At 38.4% G+C, this 19,344-nt stretch overlaps 4 protein-coding genes across 6 annotated transcripts; 1 reads left to right on the forward strand and 3 right to left on the reverse strand.

Annotated features, from left to right (window-relative positions):
• Positions 1-429: 429 nt before the first annotated feature.
• xiap (X-linked inhibitor of apoptosis) lies at positions 430-6,746 on the reverse strand. Its single transcript, XM_067518989.1, has 8 exons — positions 5,792-6,746; positions 3,205-3,492; positions 2,551-3,112; positions 2,348-2,447; positions 2,138-2,216; positions 1,692-1,731; positions 1,342-1,524; positions 430-1,202 (listed from the first exon to the last, which is right to left on the reverse strand). Exons 2-8 carry the CDS (start codon positions 3,445-3,447, stop codon positions 1,009-1,011), a joined length of 1,401 nt encoding a protein of 466 aa, XP_067375090.1. The 5' UTR covers positions 3,448-3,492; positions 5,792-6,746; the 3' UTR covers positions 430-1,008.
• Positions 6,747-6,891: 145 nt separating this feature from the next.
• psmd10 (proteasome 26S subunit, non-ATPase 10) lies at positions 6,892-9,165 on the reverse strand. The gene is made up of 5 exons (XM_067518990.1): positions 8,936-9,165; positions 8,727-8,825; positions 8,305-8,451; positions 7,573-7,739; positions 6,892-7,364 (listed from the first exon to the last, which is right to left on the reverse strand). Exons 1-5 carry the CDS (start codon positions 9,047-9,049, stop codon positions 7,211-7,213), a joined length of 681 nt encoding a protein of 226 aa, XP_067375091.1. The 5' UTR covers positions 9,050-9,165; the 3' UTR covers positions 6,892-7,210.
• Positions 9,166-9,981: 816 nt separating this feature from the next.
• On the forward strand, positions 9,982-11,439 carry nxt2 (nuclear transport factor 2-like export factor 2). Its single transcript, XM_067518379.1, has 4 exons — positions 9,982-10,138; positions 10,288-10,374; positions 10,838-10,982; positions 11,157-11,439. The coding sequence occupies exons 1-4, from the start codon at positions 10,124-10,126 to the stop codon at positions 11,339-11,341; spliced, it is 432 nt and encodes a 143-aa protein (XP_067374480.1). The 5' UTR covers positions 9,982-10,123; the 3' UTR covers positions 11,342-11,439.
• acsl4a (acyl-CoA synthetase long chain family member 4a) lies at positions 11,436-19,163 on the reverse strand. 3 transcript variants are annotated; one of them, XM_067518376.1, is made up of 16 exons: positions 18,052-18,928; positions 17,464-17,630; positions 16,665-17,242; positions 16,396-16,573; positions 16,191-16,300; positions 15,571-15,709; positions 15,315-15,465; positions 14,961-15,084; positions 14,710-14,781; positions 14,424-14,563; positions 14,160-14,332; positions 13,997-14,071; positions 13,720-13,908; positions 13,292-13,406; positions 12,819-12,976; positions 11,436-12,656 (listed from the first exon to the last, which is right to left on the reverse strand). In XM_067518376.1, the coding sequence occupies exons 3-16, from the start codon at positions 17,019-17,021 to the stop codon at positions 12,499-12,501; spliced, it is 2,139 nt and encodes a 712-aa protein (XP_067374477.1). In that variant the 5' UTR covers positions 17,022-17,242; positions 17,464-17,630; positions 18,052-18,928; the 3' UTR covers positions 11,436-12,498. The 3 variants fall into 3 exon arrangements, with proteins under 3 accessions (XP_067374477.1, XP_067374476.1, XP_067374478.1); XM_067518375.1 differs by lacking the exons at positions 17,464-17,630; positions 18,052-18,928 and adding an exon at positions 19,008-19,163; XM_067518377.1 differs by lacking the exon at positions 17,464-17,630.
• Positions 19,164-19,344: the final 181 nt, after the last annotated feature.

Below are 19,344 nucleotides of genomic sequence, written 5' to 3' on the forward strand. Positions count from 1 at the left end.
AGTTTTGTAAAGTCTACCACCATCTGTCCTGCGTTCCTGTTGTGAAGACCAAACCCACCCATCACACTTTAATTTATTGCCATTCATTTTAAACAAGTAGAGAAAAAGACCTGTTTGAAAATCACCACTGCACCTCAGCTGCTTTTCAATATTTGACTATGGAAAAATGCTTATGTATTCTTCTACAGTTACCTACAAACTACTTCTGCACACCTATAAGGGATGTTTTAATGAGTGATGTCTGCAGATGTTTATCACATCATTCCTTAACTGAGAAAAGGGATTATTTCTAGTTGTAAACTTGGAATAACCTATATGGACAATTCAGGATTTATTTATTTTATAAATCCTTAATATATAAGTGATGAAGTTGGGATCGTCTGAAATCCAGGCAGTTGTAGTATAAAAAACAAAAAAGTTATCAAGACAAACATTTCAAAACTTTTATTGACAAGTCTTGGTTATTTAAACAGATTGGATGATGGAATGATTAAGTAATTTCACACCACACTAATTCTAAATCATAAACTTAAATTGATAAGTCACTTTAAATGCAAACTCTCAGTGGAATTTCTGATCTACATCTACATTTCAGGTGTCCAAAAAGAGCAGCAAACACTGAAAAAAAATTAAGATGAAAACACTTAAACAGGCCTGACAAAATAAAGAAAACATTGACTACATTCCATGTCCAGGTCAATAATTAAAAATTAAAATAGAAAACACTCTTTAAACCTAAAGAAAGGCATATTTAGAGAAATAGTGTTGTAAAATGTATGTACAGGAGTCAGTATTAATTATTAAAATGTACAGCCATTTATAAAATCCTTTTTATATTTACATTTACTACTTCAGCAATTGTCAAAATATGGATGTATGTCTTATTTAGTTATTTCCATAGATGCTCAAACAACTTATATTACAAACTATCTACATTTATAATTAAAATAAAATATTATGAAGATAATAAGAAAGCAGCATTGAAGTTGACAAAATCTTGTCCTTCCTTTAAGAGCTATAGGTCTTAACCTTCTGTTTTATGGTGCTACAGCAGATTGGACACTTGTTAAGTGACGCTGAGCACTCCTTGCAAGCAACCAGATGACCGCATGGGATGAAGACGATACCAATCTCTCTGTCCATGCATATTTTGCACAGTTTTTCCCTCTGCAGCCTCCGTAGTTTCTCCAGCGGGTCCTCATCTGAAGGATATAGAAAAAACCTTAACATGTTTGCACATACCTACAACCACTGCTGCTCAGACTTGTTTTTATATAGCTGATCATCTTACAGTATTTGTTTGTGCTATAGACCTGTTTCAGAGTACAGGAGGTAAAGTACCTTGCTTATCTGTGGAGGCAGTGTTATTCTCTGGTGTGTTGTTATAGCAATCCTGTATTAGTTCTTCCACGCTGGAGTAGGCTGATCCTGACCTATCAATCTTCTCCTTGATGGTCTTCTCTACCACGATGGGCTCTATACCAATCTCTATGGCCTTCTGAGCCATGGCAGACTGCAGTACCACTGAACACAAAGAGGAAACATCAGTGTACACAACCACTTGTTTTATCCTGTTTGGGTCCATTTTTGTGACATACAAATTCTGCATCAAATATGTTTTCAATTGTTATGTTGTTTTCTAATATTAGAGTAAAGTTATAATGTGTGAATATACACACATATATAACTACCATTCTGATCTCTTGAAAATCCATTCTGATGACTGGAAGTCTGGAAAAAAACAGAGTCAGACACACATTTTTAATATAACTTAATACTATTCATTATCATGCACATGTGCTGCATGTGAAGACAGAAACTAAATTGAAAAAAATTGTAGTTTGTTTGGAAGCAACATTAAGCATGTCATGCTGGGAAATCAAGTGTTCACTAGATTCATCATTCATCGTGATTAATTTTATATCGGGTCATGTAACCTTTTTGCGTTTTTGTCCTTGCGGCTTATCCTGTGAGTTTTGGGTCGCCATAGCAGATCATTTTTCCCCATGTTGATTTAGCACAGTTTTTATGCTGGATACCCTTCCTGACACTGTGATTGTGAACATTTGTGTTGCACTTTCTAACTACATTTTTGAACTGTTAAAATGCTATTAAATACAAATCTGTAAATACTTACAGGTCCACTTCGTTGTGGGTGTTGTAGCTGGATGCTGTTGACAAATTCTGGTCCTTTTGTTATTAACAGGAACCTGCATCTAATAAAAGAAAAACATATTGGCATTAAAACACACAACAAAAAGAAGACAAAAATAAAAATCAGTGTCTGACAATAACCTGCCAACTGACTGTATTTATTAAGCAGAGGGACCATCATTCTTGTTCTTACCCAGGGTAGTGTTTGGCATGTTCTTCCCAAGGGTCTTCCTCAGGCTGCCAGCCTTTTAAACCTCCACCACAGCTGAAACACAACACCATGTCTCCTATCCCTATAAAGGACACACAATTTAAACTCCTTTGCATTCATAGCTGTGGTTGAATACCTTTGAAATGTAAACCTGCTTGAAGTTGGGTTTTTTTTCTGTGCCCTACCTGTGCTATAGAATCCAGCTCTAGCAAGTCTCTCAGGGTTGACAGGGTGATGGACACTTGCAAAGCTATCAAGCCTCTCCTCAAAACTCTCCATTGGGACAGAAGTGTTAACTCTACCACTGCGTCCCTTTACCTCTGTACCCCCTTGCAATGGGATGTTGCCCACATCGTGTCCAAGTATAAAGAAACAGTTCGGGAAATGTTTGTTATGCTCGGCCCAAGCATTGTCCCCTGCTTCCCAGCTAGCTAGCATGCCACCACAGCAAAAACACTGCACCCGGTCATGCTCCCCCAAGTAATAGAGGCCAGCTTGGGCCAGATCACGTGGTCTCACGGGGGCAGTGGGTGGCCAAGAAGAGAAGGTTTGAAGACGGACCTCCTCATTGCTCATGTGAGGTACTATGGGGTAGGTAGACTCATCAACCACCTCTCCTGTTCTCAAACGATATTCCATGTCTTCTGCTTCTTCGCTGTAGATGTTCCCATTACTCAGCGTGGTATCAGAACCCTGATTAAAACCACTGCGATGGACGCAGCTGAGAAACCTGCACGATGGGGAAACCTGTAACAGGGGGTTAATATAATTTAGGTTTTTACAACAATTTAAGAATTACAACATGAATCCCATCAATTTCTCATTGCAAACATTATTACCTCTTTATGCCTCTCTACAGGTGTGTCTCCAATGCACCAGTTTTCCACAGTCTCCTGGCAGCTGAAACAGCGGACACGATCAGCATGGCCAGTGAAATAGAAGCCAGCCCGGGCCAATTTTTCTGCTGACACTTGCAAGCACAGACTGCAACCACGAAATGAGTCCAGACGACTGTTCATCTGTGAAAAATCAACCTCCATGTGATCCGTCTCCAAACTGTTGTCTCGAATGAGATCGCACATGATTAAAAACGCCTGTACACTTTTCAGTAGGCTCAGTAGGAATATCTGCAGAAAAAAATAAAAATAACTAGAAAAAGCACTTTCAAAAAGAAATTGCACTGTCAATGCTTCAGCACAAAGGATTTTCCAAACAAAGCTGAACTGTTTTGCTGAAATGGAGGATACGGCATTACGTTTGTTAATAACAGAAAGGTCACTGTTTGTAGAATAAAGAAATGGGTCACCCAGTGGAGTGATGTGTTTGAGTGATGCGTCTTAAATAATTTTTGGACAACGGAGGTCTATGGCATCAATAAAGAACTGAATCCATGCTTCTGAATTACAACTAACCAAATATAAATAAAGAAGATTCAATGTTGGCTTTGATTGTGGACAATACGATTCATTTAGAAAATGACTAAAGTTATCCTTTAAAAAGGTGGCAATCTGTGTCAACACTGAAGACGTGGAAAACAATTTGCCTACTGCTCTCTGGAACTGGGTGAAATTTGTGGTGTTTCTGACACCGCCCAGCTTATTCTTTAAATTTAAAATAGTAAGTAAAAGTATAAGTACAGACACTTTCCTAGATAAACGTGTCAGCTTTGCTGCACATATTTACGTCAGATATGGTACCTGACTTTAATGCACCCAAGTTCATCAGATTCTTTGAATCTCTGAGATGAGAGGTTGTCAGGGAAATTCAGTAGCGGCAGTTATGAAGTTAATAAAAAGTAGCTGTTTAACTGTAGCAGCTAGCAGCCAAGACATGCAATTTGTGGTTGTTCAAAGATTGAGCGTTATTTCTTTAAATTAATAATGTTTATCTTAAAATGCTTTGTAACTAAATGACTGTAGCAGAGAAACCCTATCAATACAAGCCTACAGTTATCTATAGGTAAATGTGGCAAAAATGTGTATGACACCCCCCATAGAAAATTATTGCCCACCTGCTGTTGGTAAGCAGGTCCTAACATTTTCAAAGCTAAAATGTGTAACATCAATAAAATATCTTCACTGTAACAGTAAATAATTACACAATAAGAAAAAAGTAGCCATTTAACATTTATTTTACAGAGTCAAGAAATAATCATTTTAAACATAAAATAATTCAGTAATAAAATATAACTCTCTGTTTGACAACAGATTGCTTTTCAGCACATTTGGGCCTTGGGTGGGCTACTGTGCCTTTAAGAGAAGCAGCTAGACTGTAATCACATGGAGGCGATGGGTATCCAGTGAGAGGGTTTGGCACTACACAGGCTGAAAACACTGCAATATACTAGTGCTGAAAGCTGGGTAATTAAAAGGTTAACATTTTAGAGGTGTGGTATTTACTAAGCAAAGATACACGTTCCTTGCCAAAATTATGGAATGCAAGCCACACGTATTTTCAAAGACAACTGAACATTATTACTGCATTATTGAAGTGTTAATGCATTATTATTGAATATTATAAGCACAGTTTTCTCTTTTTCCCTAAAATGCATGTGTAGTATTCTTATCTGTGTATTGTGGAGGCATGAAATAAGTTAAGTCAGCAAAGCTATTTCAAATTACTTTTAGTAAGTGGAAATGCATATCCTTGGAGCTGTGTATGGCAGAAAACAAAGACTTAACTCTTATCAAGTCTCTCAAGTCAATAAAACAGTATAAAGCAAAACCACATCTTTATTTAAAATTGTGTTTTTTTTCCCTCAAGCACACTAGCATTGATCATTTAGCTATTTATTGATCCTCTTGCACGTTTACTTTACTGAGGGACGACTTGTAATCTTTGAACTGTGTTAGCTATGTGTCAGGATTCTTTAAAGACAAGTCACAATAGCCAAAATAAAGTTTAGGTAACATTTTCACTAGCGAAGGATTATCTCATTTCCTTTTTCTATGATATGCTTGGCGTGGCCGTGTTAAACCATGTGACAGCAAACACACAAACTATTTTTACTGAACGTTAACCGATCCAAACAATGTGACTGTAGCGACGGGTCCGAAAAACACCAGAAAGGCCCCGAAGCTTCGCCACCAACAACTGTGACAGAACAAAAACCCAGAGTCGGTGGTAATTTAGCGAAGCTACACGTCGAAAGCAAACTGACGGCTGCGTGCAGCTGACAACTGACACTAGGTTTTTACACCGACTGCCTTAAATTACTAAACTGAGTATAAACACAGTATCAGAAACACACACGTTAAAGTGTAAAACAGTCAGCGTGGACTTTGCCCAACGCCCTTACAAAGTAAATGAAGCTTAGCGCTAGTAAACAGCACCGCGAGCATAGCGTCTAACGTTAGCTAGCTAGAAGAAATCCTCCACAGCGTTAGCGCTAGGCCGCGGCTATCATTATAAAACATCACTAGTTACCTTTAACGCCTCACAGCCAGCTCTTCACTTTCGGTTTTCAGGTGGTAATTGAGATGGACGCTGCCTAAAGAAGAAACTAATGATGGAAGGGAGCAGCCTACTTAACGTGACCCCCGCTTTCAGGAAGCGACAGCAGCAAGGTTGGAAAATGCGCACATCCGGTGCGCAGCCCAGGTGACCTATTTTTGTGACGAAAGAAAAAGCTTGGTTTCGCGGGGTTTAGGTGGGGGTTTCCCAGGGAACCCCCCGTGTAACCCACTGTTAACGGTTCAGCAGTTTACAGAAAATACATTGGTTTTTTTTGGAAGAAGCCACTTGGAAGTTTTCTAACTATAACACTAATAGGTGGGGTGGGTGAGGTCGGAAGTGAGCTTGTTACACCTGTAACTGTCAAAGTCCCTGTGGCCTTATTCATCCATGCATGATTACACTGGTTCTGCGCGCATAAGAACATTTTGTACAAACCATAACCTGGTTTTGAAAGGTATCAAAGTGGCACAAGCACAGCTAGCAAGCACAGTAATTCAGTATGACAAATCTCAGCTGTTCTGTGTGGTGAGATGTGTGCAAGTCCAGATTCATAATAAAGGAAGTGCTTCTAAAATGCCAGTAAGTTTGGGCAACCGCAGCCTTATGAAAGCTCCAGCAGCAATAATGTGCAGAGTTAGCTGTTGTGAACGTCACAAATCAATTTTGTCCTGCAGTCCTACATTGTTTCTGGTGGCATTGTGTTTTGCATTGTGTTCTACAAAATTTTCACCACTGCTGAAATTCACAAGTCGCCATACAAGTTATTACAAGGGAAAGCTGCCAGACCAGACCGTGAGCTGTGTGGAGCAAATCCTCCAGAGGTTGTACCTGTTGTCAGCACTTCAAAATACATCTTATAAAGCACATCAACAAAATAAATAAAACTCTGGTTAGACACTGTTCATTTATCTAAGGATTATAGATTTATATGTTATGAGACAGACAACTGACCGGTCCTGAATAAATCTACATTATAACCCACTCAGGGTGCAAACTGAGTAGATGCAGTCAATAAACAGACAAATAAATACAACTAAACTAAATACTACAAATACTTATTTAACACTTGAAACCCTTATTTTTATTTTTTATTTGTTTGCAACAATTTAAAGTTAATAGAAAATATGCTGCAGCATTGAATTGACAGCACTAAGTGCAAAGGAGTTTCTCATCTGACAACTAACGTTAAAGCCCCATCTGCGGAGCTAATAAGGATCCAGTGCAGTCCAACTTTCCTCCTTGACACTGTCTAACTTTCCACCTGTTACACATGTGAATGCGTCATACCAGTCAGCTCAAGGAAGACTGAATGGAAAAAGAATCCTCATAATGTAACTTGGCAATGGTGGGGATTGAAGTGGAACACAACATGTACTGTAGGTAAATGCATCATCCTTCTACAATCCGACGAAGTATGCTGCTCAAACCACCCTTGGCTAATTGGAGAGGGGTTTTCTCCTCTTTGTTCTCAATGTAGATGCTGGCACCATGCTCAACCAACAGCTTAGCTGCTTCCACACGCTCCTCCTCGCAGGCCAGGTGGCTGGTAAAAAAATTGGACAATGCAGAATTGGAAATACAAGAATAATTTGCATTTTTACTATTATCAAAAGCAGCACACACTAAGTTGCATTGGCTTTGTTAAGGGAAAAGGAAACGTGTGGTACCTCAAAGTCAAAGCAAATAACTAATAGGGAAGTTAGAAAAAATTTAAATAAATAGATAAAAAGCAATGCTGTTTTATGACATACAGTGGTGTGTTGCCCTGCGAATCCTGAATGTTGGTTGAGGCACTCTGTTTGAGAAGTAGCTGGATGAGACGGTAGTTGCCCTTGGCAGATGCTCTGTGAAGGGGAGTGGATTCCAATTTGTCAGTGGCATTGGGGTCTGCTCCGTTTTCCAACAAGAGCAGGGCAATCTATAATGAGGCACCAGAGCTGTGTTACTCACACGTCACTGGCAAGTATTCTCTTTTAAATATAGTTATTTCCCTTTTACATGAAATACACAATTTCAGATCCTGTTGTATGTTGGAAAGGCATGCCGCAGCTCGCATGCCAAACCCTACTTAGAAAGTCAGCATAAAACTTTCCACTGTGGGTGAAATAAAAGTAACTGAATGTCAAATTAAAGTACATTTTTCCCCTCAGACTTTCATATAATGTCTTTCTGCCTTTTGCACATTGTCGCCTCTGTTGACCTCTGCGGTGGCAGGGGTGCACAGCAAAACCTTTCTGCCCCATTACATAATAAATACTAGCTTTACATGGAATATAAAAAAGAGAAAATGCTTATGTTCTTTTTAGCAGTGTCCTGTCCTATTAGCAAAAAATTGTTTGTTGTTGTGACTGTGATAGTAATACAGTTACAAAGTAATAATAAAGTAATAAAGTACAAGTACCATCAGTATCAAGTACCAAGTAGTGTGGCATCAGATTGCTATTTAGATTAACAGTCAGTGTGCTGCACGCTGGGATGCTCACCTCATATCTGTCTTTGGAAGCAGCATAGTGCAGGGGGGTGCATCCATTTTGGTTTACTTGATTTAGCTGAGCCCCTTTTGATATCAGAGATCTCACTATCTCTTCTCTGCCTGCAGATGCTGCTATGTGAAGAGGGGTCCATGAGGCCTGGGAAGATACATGTAACATGCAGTCAATAAATTGATGTTTGCTTATTATCTGTTTGTTCATGTATTCATTCACGTATTCATGTAATCTATATATATGACACACATTTTAATATGTGATCATTTTAAGACACATCTGAGGTCGTTGTTGTATTGAGACATTGGAATTGGTCTAGTATTAATTGTTGGCCCTCCACCATCATTTTAGCACATAACAGTGCAGCATACACAGGACATTTAAAAACATCTCTTTTTAACATATCAACTTAGGCCTACATCATCTTGCTGATTCACTTCTACTCCCAGGTCAAGCAGAAACTCCACAATGTTGGTGTGGCCAGCAGAACAAGCCCAGTGCAGAGCGGTTCTACGGTCCTGAAATGATAGAATGCCAAACGTAAGAAGAGGTTGATTAGGCAACTGTCATTTTCAGCAGTTGAAGGCTAACAATAACGAAGGCCCGCAAAGTATTTGCTGATTCCTACCTGGTCCGTTTTACAGGCAAGCGTTTTGTCTGACAGAATGCACTGTTTTAATTTCTCAAACTGGCCCGTGTAAGCAAAGTTACAGACCTCCACGTTTGACACAGTGCCCTGCATTGTTAAATAAACGTTCAATTTAAACCACAACGTATAATAAACTAAAGTATTAGAGCTCAAAAATTATTTCCTTTCAGATTTGAACTGCAGGAGCATCGACTCAGGAAACGATGAATTCTACTTCCACATGGCTTTTTTTTCTCTTCAAATTAAAATACCGTCAGAAGGAAAAGTGCAGTGGTGGAAGAAGCAATCAGATAAGATAGAAAAAGCATTTCCAAAATGTTAATGCACTGCGATGCTTCAGCACTGAAAGGATTTTCCAAGCAAAGCTGAAAAAGCTCAACCTGTTGTTGCTGAAATAGCTGAAAGTCTTACTTTTACTGAAATGGCTGAGATCACAAGTTGCTCCCTTATAAACTGATTAGACTTCAAACTTCAAAGCTAGTTAGCCTTAAAAGTTCAAAGACAGTTATGTGATGTAATTGATGATGTAATCGATTTCTAAGTATATAAATAGTTTCTTAAATTGTTCAAACAATTTAAGAAAATCATAATAATAATAAAACCTTGTACATGTTTATGTTATATAGGATATATATATATGTGTGTGTGTGTGTGTGTGTGTATGTAACCTTTCTACTACTACTACTACTACTACTTCTACTACTACTACTACTACTACTACTACTACTACTAATAATAATAATAATAAAGATTAGGATATTATTATTATTATTATTATTACTGTGAATGCATTGCATTAATATATAAGGGTTTTGGTAACTTACTTGTAAAATAAATTAAGTGCAGAATGCAAAAAAATTCCTGAATATATAAATTACAAAAAATGTATTGGCTTCACAAATGCATTACAAGAACATAAAAATTAAAAAAAAAAATTTTTTTTTTATAGAACTGCGGATTAAAACTGGAATTGTAGAAATCGATTCATGATAAAACATAATTTTATTTTGATAGGAGTAACTGGTGACCTGAGGAAGTAATACATGTGGCAAAATGGCGGAGATGCCTGCTAAATGAAAAAGAAAAAGAAAAAGCATCTAAATTGCAAATAATCTATAGTATTGCATAATAGTACCCGGTGTTATATTGAGTCGCATTTGTTTGATTATGGCACTCACATTGGTAGGTTTTAAAGTTTTCTACGCTTTTACACTGAAATCAGCTAAGGCAATGCTTTGCTAACGTTAGCTAGTTTCCAACGTGTTTCTTTTACAATCCACTATCGAAGACTAATACATTTACTTGTACTTGCCATGGTATGTTCACACTAGGATTTTAGGACCCATGCCGACCAGTCATGCAGATATTCCGAAGAGTTTGTCAATATTTATTACGACTGCATGGACAAGAAACGGAGGGTGAGTAATAGCACTTGTTTTGGAAAACATCAGTAGTATTAAATAATTTGTGTGGGCACAGCATATCCTAACTAATGCATGCCTAACATTATTTTACTTTTATCAAATGATAAAATCTATGTTTGTATGTGTTGTGTATATATATCAGACAGTAAAAAAAGTAACTTATTTCCATTGCAAAACTTAGTTTGCTCACCAGAGAGCAGTAACGACTGCTGTATGTACGACTCAACACGTTAGTCACAGTTTTCTAATAAAATTTCAAATAAACGCATCCTATTTAAATTGTTTGTGTCAAAAATATATAATTTGTTGTTCTCTTTCCTTTTTTAAATATTCAAACCCAGTGCCAGTTTTTGTCAGGCTGTGGATCACACAATATTGCTTTAGTTAGTCTTTTATCGCTGTTTTCTGGTTATTTTTTTATTCCTTTTCATATAATTACATGACTCCTACACCTCAGAATCTTACCAGACTCTATCTGGACAAGGCCACCTTGGTGTGGAATGGGAATGCAGTGTCTGGGCAGGATGCTCTGGGCGAGTTTTTTGAGTCACTGCCGTCAAGCGAGTTCCAAGTTCATACACTGGATTGTCAGCCAGTTCATGGTTAGTGGGGGAGAACTCAAAACCTCTCAAAAAGTGTTTCCAAACTGTTGTTTTTTTGCAAAATGTTTGTAATAGAGCAAAAGCACTTTGTAAATATGAAAATCTTAAGTAAAGCAGAGCACAAATACTGCATCATTAACATCTAACATTAGTCTACTCTTTCTTCATTCACAGAACAAGCAACCCAAGGTCAGACCACACTGCTTGTGGTGACTGGTGGGACAGTCAAGTTTGAAGGGAACAAACAACGATTCTTCAACCAGAACTTTCTTTTAACAGCACAGGCGTCCCCCAACAATGACCAGCCTGTTTGGAAGATTGCAAGTGACTGTTTTCGATTTCAAGACTGGAACAGCTGAGCCTCTCATTAACGCTTTATTTTTTCTAAAATGTATAGAAACTCAGTCAAAATCTTGTTGCACTCTTTATAATTAAATTCAAGTCACAAAACTCTGAATATGAAAAGATGTTTATTTCTGAAATGTTGAACAGACCATGTGATCATAATGATGGAATAATAAATACAAATAGCCATCTTTAAAGTTTAATGACACACATATATATATATATCCATCAAGATGACACTATGGAAAAACACATAGAAAACACTGAATAGACTTAATCTTTTGATACCAAATTGTACATTACCTGTTAATTGAGGTACAGTATACACATTACAGTATTCCAGATCTGACTACAGCTAATGCCTATAAACATTTTAGTAGTTGGCATGCTTGCGCTTAAATAAATAAGGTGCCCACATACATTTTACAGAAATGCTTTCTATACAAACAACCTGCTGTTAGACAAGTTCATATATTAAAACCTTCACTTATCTTCCTGAGTCTTCAATGTTTAAACATTTTGGTCTTACATTTCAATAAATCAACACAAAACATAATAAATAAAACCTTGGTCAGAATAAAATAAGTGGAAGCAGACATGATCAAGAGTTACAAGTTCTATGATCCATATCTCCGCGGGAATATTTTTCCTCGAGCCTCATGTAAACATTGCAGTTCAATTATTCTTTTTTTCTTTTTCTTTTTTTTAAAACTAGATGCCACTGTAAACTAAAGGCACAGCAACATCACTTTACAAAAGAGCATTACATGACTCCATGACAATATTTTCATTGAACAACAAACAAAGTATTGGAATATATTGAAGAGTGACACAGAGTCAGCTACAAATTAAGCGCAAACAGATTTGAGTGGATGGCATTTGTGGAGTGTTGTTATGGTCTTAAACCCCCTTTTTTAAAGAATGGGTTTCCTCTTCAGTGCATCCTAAAAACAATCAAAACTTAACAACACATAATAATAAAAGCAGCACATACAGATGAACAGCTATAACCTTTTACAGCTTTACATTTTTTTGTTCAAAACCTTTTTTATACGGACGCCATGTGGTTCATGAACAGCATCACGCCCCAAAATGAGTACTGTCACAACTATTCGCAAATCAAAACAGTGGTTATGATGACGATGGGGGGAAAAAAAAAAACTATCAAAACTTATTTGCCTCCGTACATTCGCTCTATGTGGTAAAGATAGTGGTTCTTCAGCTCTTTCCTCTTCAGCTTGAACGCATCCGTAACAAGACCTGTCTCAGGTGTCCACGGCTCTGGACTCAGATGTACTTTCACTGGAATCTCAAATCTCTGGAGTTTAACTATGTGCATGAAAAGTTAAGAGGAAGATAACAGTGATCCATTATTGCTATAATTTGCTCTATTCCATATATTGGTACATAACATACAGAATCAACATATAATGTGTATTTGAAAAAAAAAAGGACAGAAATAAGAAGTATGCATTAAAGCAGTCGACTTACTGTTAGCAGCAACAATCTTGATCTCTTTGAGAACCTCTGTCTCCATCTCAGGGTGAGTGCAAATCTCCTCCCATGTTCCCACTATGTCTCTCCGTTTGGCCAGTTCTGTCAACTTTTTCTGGTTGGGAACCACAAAACTGATCACATAGTTCTGGTCACTGCAAGGAGGAACATCAGAAACAAGTTTGATGAAAAACTAAACTCAAGGCTTTACTAAGACAAAACACTGCCAGCTATAATTAGCATGTAAAACATTAAAAATATTGTAGCGGGGGCTTTTTATTATTTAGCAAAAAGGTGATATTTCTAGTAAGTGTTTAATATTGAGGTCATAGTGGGAGGTAGAGTTGCAATGTCAATGCCTCTATACAATGTCAGTCATTAAAAATAATAAAAACCAACTCATTTGTTATATCACCTGTATTCACAAGTATAGATATGAATTCCAAAATTACTGAAGGTCATTTACTAACCTGTTTGCGTAGGCACAGATGTTGTCTATGAGAGCGCAGTTTTTCAAAGCAGACTCGACTTTACCAAGAGACACATACTCCCCAGCCTGTAATTTCACCAAGTCTTTCTTGCGGTCTACATGAGACAATATATAATAAATACATTTCACACCTCCTGATAACTGTTATACATGAGTTACAAGATGTCTTTGTTGCTGTCACACACACTATTTGTCATTTGTCCAATATAGTTATGGTAAAGCACTGTTTAAAAAAAGCCCACGTGCTTAAAAGTACAGGAAACTCAAATTGTGAATTAGCATTATAACAGGTGTTAACTATGTTTGCTATCTTGCATGAACTCTTGGACATTCTACTATTCACCATCATTTATTTTATTATATCTTTGCCTAGGTAGAGTGTAACTTGTTTGTAAAACACATACGCACCCACTATTTGAAGACAACCATCAGGGTAAATCTCTCCTACATCTCCAGTGCAGAACCATCTCTGCCCCTTTTGATCCACAAAAAAGTCCTGATCATTGTTTTCATTTCTGTAGTAACCCATGGTTATGTTGGGACCACCAATCAGGACCTCCCCTCGTGGGTTTGGCTTGTCTTTGCTGGTATAGCCTCCTGAGATAATGGAGAAAATCATGCAGTTAACAAAAATAAATAAATAAATAAAAAAGCACTGTAAATACAACATGTATTATGTTCTTACCTTCAACCCAGTCCCTGAGTCTGATCTCACAGCAAATGAGTGGAGCTCCAACGCGACCAGTGCTGATATCTGCAACTGTACATCAGGAGACAATATCTTAATAACATGCTTATTAACTGGCACTACTCCCTAATCCTACTCTGCACCTGAACTCCTGTCGTACCTTCTGTGATGGTGCCTGCTCCACAGGTTTCAGTGAGGCCATAGCCCTGCCCCACTGGACAACAGAAACACACGTTCATAAATCTCTGAGTGGCTGGGGACAGGGGGGCTCCTCCCGACAACATCATTCTCACCCGTCCTCCCAGCAGTTTCTTCACTTTCTTGAACAACAGACTGCAAAAACAAATTTCTGTGTGTTAGATTTTAAGTTAAACACCACCATCACATTTCTAAAGGCACTGAAGCCAAGCTAGTGGTTTCTTACGCATTGCAGAGTGGTGCGTCATAGCCTCTCTTGATTTGCTCAAGTTTATACTTGTATCCAAGGGTAAACAGTGTCTTCTGAATGAAACCCATTTCCTGCACTTTGCTCATCACATTCTTGTTGATGCGATCCATAATTTCCTTTGGTTTAAGAGGGAAAAAGAACATCTCAGGTGGAAAAGAATGTGTGTAGAACTAATAAAACAGAAACATAGAATTCCAAAGAGAAGGAATATATGAATCACGAGTAATGTAACAGAACGACGAACACATAACAGAATTCTTACTGGCACAGCTGCCATCAGGGTGGGTCTGAGCACTGAGCAGTCGCCTTTGCTTCCTTTTTTGATCCTAGAGGACTAAAGGGCAAAACAAGAAAATAAAACTGAGATAGTGCTGACTATTATTATGTAACAACAAGGATAAAGTTCAATTCCAACACCCAGCTACTTATTAATAACCACACCAATTATGTCATAAAAAAAAATGTAGCAACAAAATACAACATACAATTTAAAAACCTGGTGTTGGGTAATACCTGGTCTGACAGAGTCTGGGGAGAAGAGTAGCCAATCCGACAGCCGTAAGTGATACAAGAGATTTCAGCTGTCATTTCCAGAACATGAGCCAGGGGCAGATAGGCTATATAAATATCATTAGGGCTGCCAAGACACAGGGAAAAAAGGCAGAAGTTAATTCCTGACGAAATGATTTCTCTTCCTCTTTACAAATTTCACACTTTAAGAACCGCTCTTTAGTTAGTTTGTAATATACAGATGGCATCGTCTCAGAAAAAAAAAATATTCACAGCATTACTCTTCTAGAGTAATGAAGAAAACTATATATTATATTACACTAAAAATCACATACACTGGCCTATACAGATACTCACCCAAGTCCAGGTATGCGTTCACATTGTCCTGACATTCCCGCAATTAGGTTACTGTGGATAATCATGACTCCTTTGGGTCTCCCTGTAGAACCACTGGTGTACATAACCATGGCCAGATCAGAGGGCTGTGGCTTCACAATTGGCTTACTCACTAAAATGCAAACAAACAATTTTTGTGTGGTGCCATGAGTGAGAAGTTCATTGATGAATTAAAAATTAAAAAAGCACAACCAAGCTGAGAAAGGAATATACACACTATTCTCAGGCAGCATGCCCAGCTCTCGTACAGCCTGCATGCTATGGATGGAAAGTTCTGCTGGGTAGCCTTCCGTGCACATTTTCTTTGTGTCTACGTAGATCACATGCTTCAGTTTTGGGATCTGTGGAAGCACACTCTGGACAGAAGGAGAGCACAATGCAGGTGTCAAAACAAAATGTCAAATCACAAGATTTAAAAATGAAATGCTTTTTATGATGTGTTGTTTAAAAATGAAATGGATTTCATAGTCTGTATCTTTTAATAAGCAGCTACTTGACATATTTTTTTTGCACAGATCACTTTTTGTTGTATCTACTTAAAAAAAAATGATTCGACAAGCATAACTTATTTAGTTAAAGCACATGCCATTTGTCCAATCTGGACACATTTCAACAGGCAGGCTACTGTCTTCATTCAAGCAATTTTCAATGCATCTTTTTATACCATACCAACCCTGGTACATGGCATATCTTATTTAGTGTTAAATAATCCCGTTGTGATAGTTTTAAAAGTTAAATTATAGACAGGCAAGATGTTTCATGAGAAATTTTTGATCATGTTTCCCTTATTCCTGAAAAGGACCAGTAGTAATTTTATGCTGTAAGAGATTAACTCACTTTCAGTTTAGTCTCAAGCAGCTCCACACTAGTAACTAGATGTGTGACTCCAGTCTCAACCAGTCCAAATGCAATTGCCTCCTCTCCCAGTGTGGCATAAAATGTCACCACTGTTTTGAATTAAAAAAATAAAATAAAAATACTGGGTAAGTGGACAGCATTTGTCACATTCTGTAATGTACTATACATACTGGTCTATGCTTACATGGGAAATTGCGCCTGAAGCATGCCTGGGCAGTGATCATCCATTCTGCTCTAGTTTCACAGAAGATGGCAATTGTGCTTTTAGGCTGCTGCCCAAGAGCTGCCAATCCACTGCCAAACTCATTGATTACAGTGTCCACTTCATTGTAGGAAAGCCACTTATACTCCCCCAGGATCAGCTGGAAAATAAAGACATGGTCAGTTGACTTACATTTTTGTTCTCACAAGAGTCCCTCACAAAAATAAATAAAATAACATGGCAATCCTTACCCTCTTAAATACTTTTCCACTGGGCTGAATCTCAGTCTCTTCACTCAGTACATCTCGAGTTCCAAGACAATTTGCTTGTCCAAAGCGCTGCACGGCATGTTCAAATAGTTTATCTAGCGTATCTTTGCCTGGAAAGTCCTCCGTGGCAAGGGAGTCAAAGTGGTCCACAGAGCGGTACGGTCCCTCAGCATTGCCTGAAGTAGATCGGGCTTTAATTCGCCTGGACAGGGCTTTTCTTTGCCCAGCACCAGTGATGTAGTACCAGGGCAGAAAGGAGAAGACTGAGTACAGCCATATTAGAAAGTGGATTGGAAAGAGGAGGAAAGATTGAAGTGCAGAGTCTGCCTGGACACCCATGCCGGTCTCTGGAGGAGAGGGTAGGTTACCAAAGTGAGCTGCAGTGATGGTTAGAGTACTTTAATATGGTGGTCCCAAAGATGTTTGCGGTTCCTGAGGAGTGATGGTCACTGATGATGGGAGGCCTCAGAAGGAAGAAAAACTTCCCGAAGTACACAATTTTATGAATTCCACCACTGTGGTATGAAGATATTTGCTCCAATATCAGTCAAGTGTTACACCTAAAGTTAGGAAAAACAAAAAAATATCCACCATAAATCAAAAGAAAAAGTAATTTACTCTGGCATATCAGTCATATGCCATGTCTGTCTGGAAAAGGAAGTGGGTTAAAGTAAAGTCTAGTAGCCTAGAAGCATTTTATCTCACACAGACACACACACACACACAAAAAAAACTCTCACAAATCAATAGTCAGCATTTAACAAAAAGGTTCTCTACCCACATGAGGACCGTGAAAAAAAAACAACCCTCATCAGAGTTACATCCTTCTTGTTCCAAGCCAAACAACCTGTTTGTCTATCATCTTCCAAAATCAATTATGTGTGTGATCTTGCAGGAGGACTTGTTCCATTCCAAGGTCCTCCCTCATAATGAATAAACACGTGTCTCCTTTAAAAAAACAAAAGGCACGTTATCTGTGAGGTCAAGGTGAGATGAAGCAGTATTGAGACATTGCCCCTCTGATCAGACTGTTCACTGTCCAATGACTAAAGCTCTGTGAGTTATGCTTCAGAGGATCAGGCTGTGGACAACCAATGACAATAAACTAGAGCCTCACCCCACTCTCTGCTCAGGGAAAGGCCACTCTAGGGCAACATTTGCTTACTAAGAACCTTACAATGTGGGGGTAAAGGAAGGAATTAAACCTGACTCAAATCAATGTTGCACTTTTAACTGATTTTCAACACTTAAGTAAATACAATTTGTAATGAAGTAATTGTAGCTTACAAGTGTGTTCTACCACATGGGACCTACAAATCAAAAATGGGATTTGTGTTACAAATCACATATATAAAAAGACATGACTCACCACGATAGGAAAAATAGCTTCTTGTTCTTCGTGATATTATTTTTACTATAAGCCTGTATCTACTAAGCAAATGTATCCAGTTTAGGACAGATACAAAGTCCGCAGTGTATTGCTGTAATGTCCTGACAGTGTCACTTTACACAGCATGACTACAACATTTCAATGAATCACCTCTAAATCTACGTCAAAAGTGTTGCTAAAGAAAAAACTGGCTGTACGCCCAAAGGTAAATAAACATGGTGACGCCAACAAAACTAGGAGTGTGTGGAAATCACACCATTTCAGATAATATTAGTTTCCTATTGAATTTAACTGTAGCCTGTGGGTCATGAAAACCCTCATTGTGTCAGGGCAAACATTTTTGGTTCTTCAGTCTCCTGATTACGATCACATAGCGTGGTTATCATATTTGAATCGGCGGTTTTATTTTGCCATGTAAATGAGCCCAACGTCCCCGTAATCCAGCCATCACAGATTATGATCATTTTCATACCAGGAAATGACGCCAGCCACGGTCAGCATGGGCTTTGATGTTAGGAAGGGTCGTTACGAGACTTGATGTACAATAATAAAAAGCCGTAACGTTACCGAAAATGAAACTAACACAATAATGGTTATCACACGTGGCTATCGTCAATGAAAGCCTGCAAGATGTATCAAGCCTGTCTGTTAACAGGTAATATCGCAGTTATTAGACAATGGCTGATGAGCGGGACGGGAGGCGAAGTGATGACAAAAGCCGCCACACGTTGTTGGCACAGCTATCATTGAGCAACCGAGGCTAAAGTTGATTAACTTAACGTTAGCTATTGAGGATGTAGCTAAAACCGTTTCAAAAGTGCCGACTCAAATAAGCCCCAACACAAAGCTGCAAACGGATAAAGGCATTAATGGGATTACAGCGGCCAGCTAGTGAGCGATAGCCCGCTTAACTGGCAGGCTTGTAGCGTTCTTACCTTCGTCAGTAGAAACCCGGTCAGTCGTGTCTTTGCTTTCCTAAGTGACCGAAAGTTACCTCTTTTCATGACCAAGAAACCCGGAACTACACGTCATCTGATTCCACATTTCTGGACCAATGAGCAGCCGAAGCGGATTGTTGCACTAGTTTACACCCCTCGCAACGCCGTCTCCTAATAAAAACAGGAAGCCAGTTTTACCTATTTATCTCAAATGTTGTGTCGCTGTGATTATGTGTCTGTATTGGTTGCCCATCTGTGTATTTGTGGTAAGGGCTTTGTACTGCACATTTTTTGTTATCTATTATCTAAGTCGTCAGAACGGTAATTAAAGATA

This window comes from Channa argus, chromosome 10, assembly GCF_033026475.1.
Source record: "Channa argus isolate prfri chromosome 10, Channa argus male v1.0, whole genome shotgun sequence".
Lineage (NCBI taxonomy): Eukaryota > Metazoa > Chordata > Actinopteri > Anabantiformes > Channidae > Channa > Channa argus.

Excerpts from the sequence above, each read along its gene's own strand:
- xiap (XM_067518989.1), bottom strand. The coding sequence starts at position 3,447 with ATGTGCGATCTCATTCGAGACAACAGTTTGGAGACGGATCACATGGAG. Across the intron at positions 3,113-3,204 it reads CTGTAGAGAGGCATAAAGAG|GTTTCCCCATCGTGCAGGTT; the intron begins GTAATAATGTTT and ends CCCCTGTTACAG. Across the intron at positions 2,448-2,550 it reads AGCTGGATTCTATAGCACAG|GGATAGGAGACATGGTGTTG; the intron begins GTAGGGCACAGA and ends TGTCCTTTATAG.
- nxt2 (XM_067518379.1), top strand. Across the intron at positions 10,375-10,837 it reads GCATGGACAAGAAACGGAGG|AATCTTACCAGACTCTATCT; the intron begins GTGAGTAATAGC and ends CCTACACCTCAG. Across the intron at positions 10,983-11,156 it reads GGATTGTCAGCCAGTTCATG|AACAAGCAACCCAAGGTCAG; the intron begins GTTAGTGGGGGA and ends CTTCATTCACAG.
- psmd10 (XM_067518990.1), bottom strand. The coding sequence starts at position 9,049 with ATGCAGGGCACTGTGTCAAACGTGGAGGTCTGTAACTTTGCTTACACG. Across the intron at positions 8,826-8,935 it reads TTGCCTGTAAAACGGACCAG|GACCGTAGAACCGCTCTGCA; the intron begins GTAGGAATCAGC and ends CTATCATTTCAG. Across the intron at positions 7,365-7,572 it reads TCGCAGGGCAACACACCACT|CCACCTGGCCTGCGAGGAGG; the intron begins GTATGTCATAAA and ends TTTTTTTACCAG.
- acsl4a (XM_067518375.1), bottom strand. The coding sequence starts at position 17,021 with ATGGGTGTCCAGGCAGACTCTGCACTTCAATCTTTCCTCCTCTTTCCA. Across the intron at positions 15,085-15,314 it reads GAACGCATACCTGGACTTGG|CCCTAATGATATTTATATAG; the intron begins GTGAGTATCTGT and ends GTGTCTTGGCAG. Across the intron at positions 12,657-12,818 it reads CAAGATTGTTGCTGCTAACA|TTAAACTCCAGAGATTTGAG; the intron begins GTAAGTCGACTG and ends TCATGCACATAG.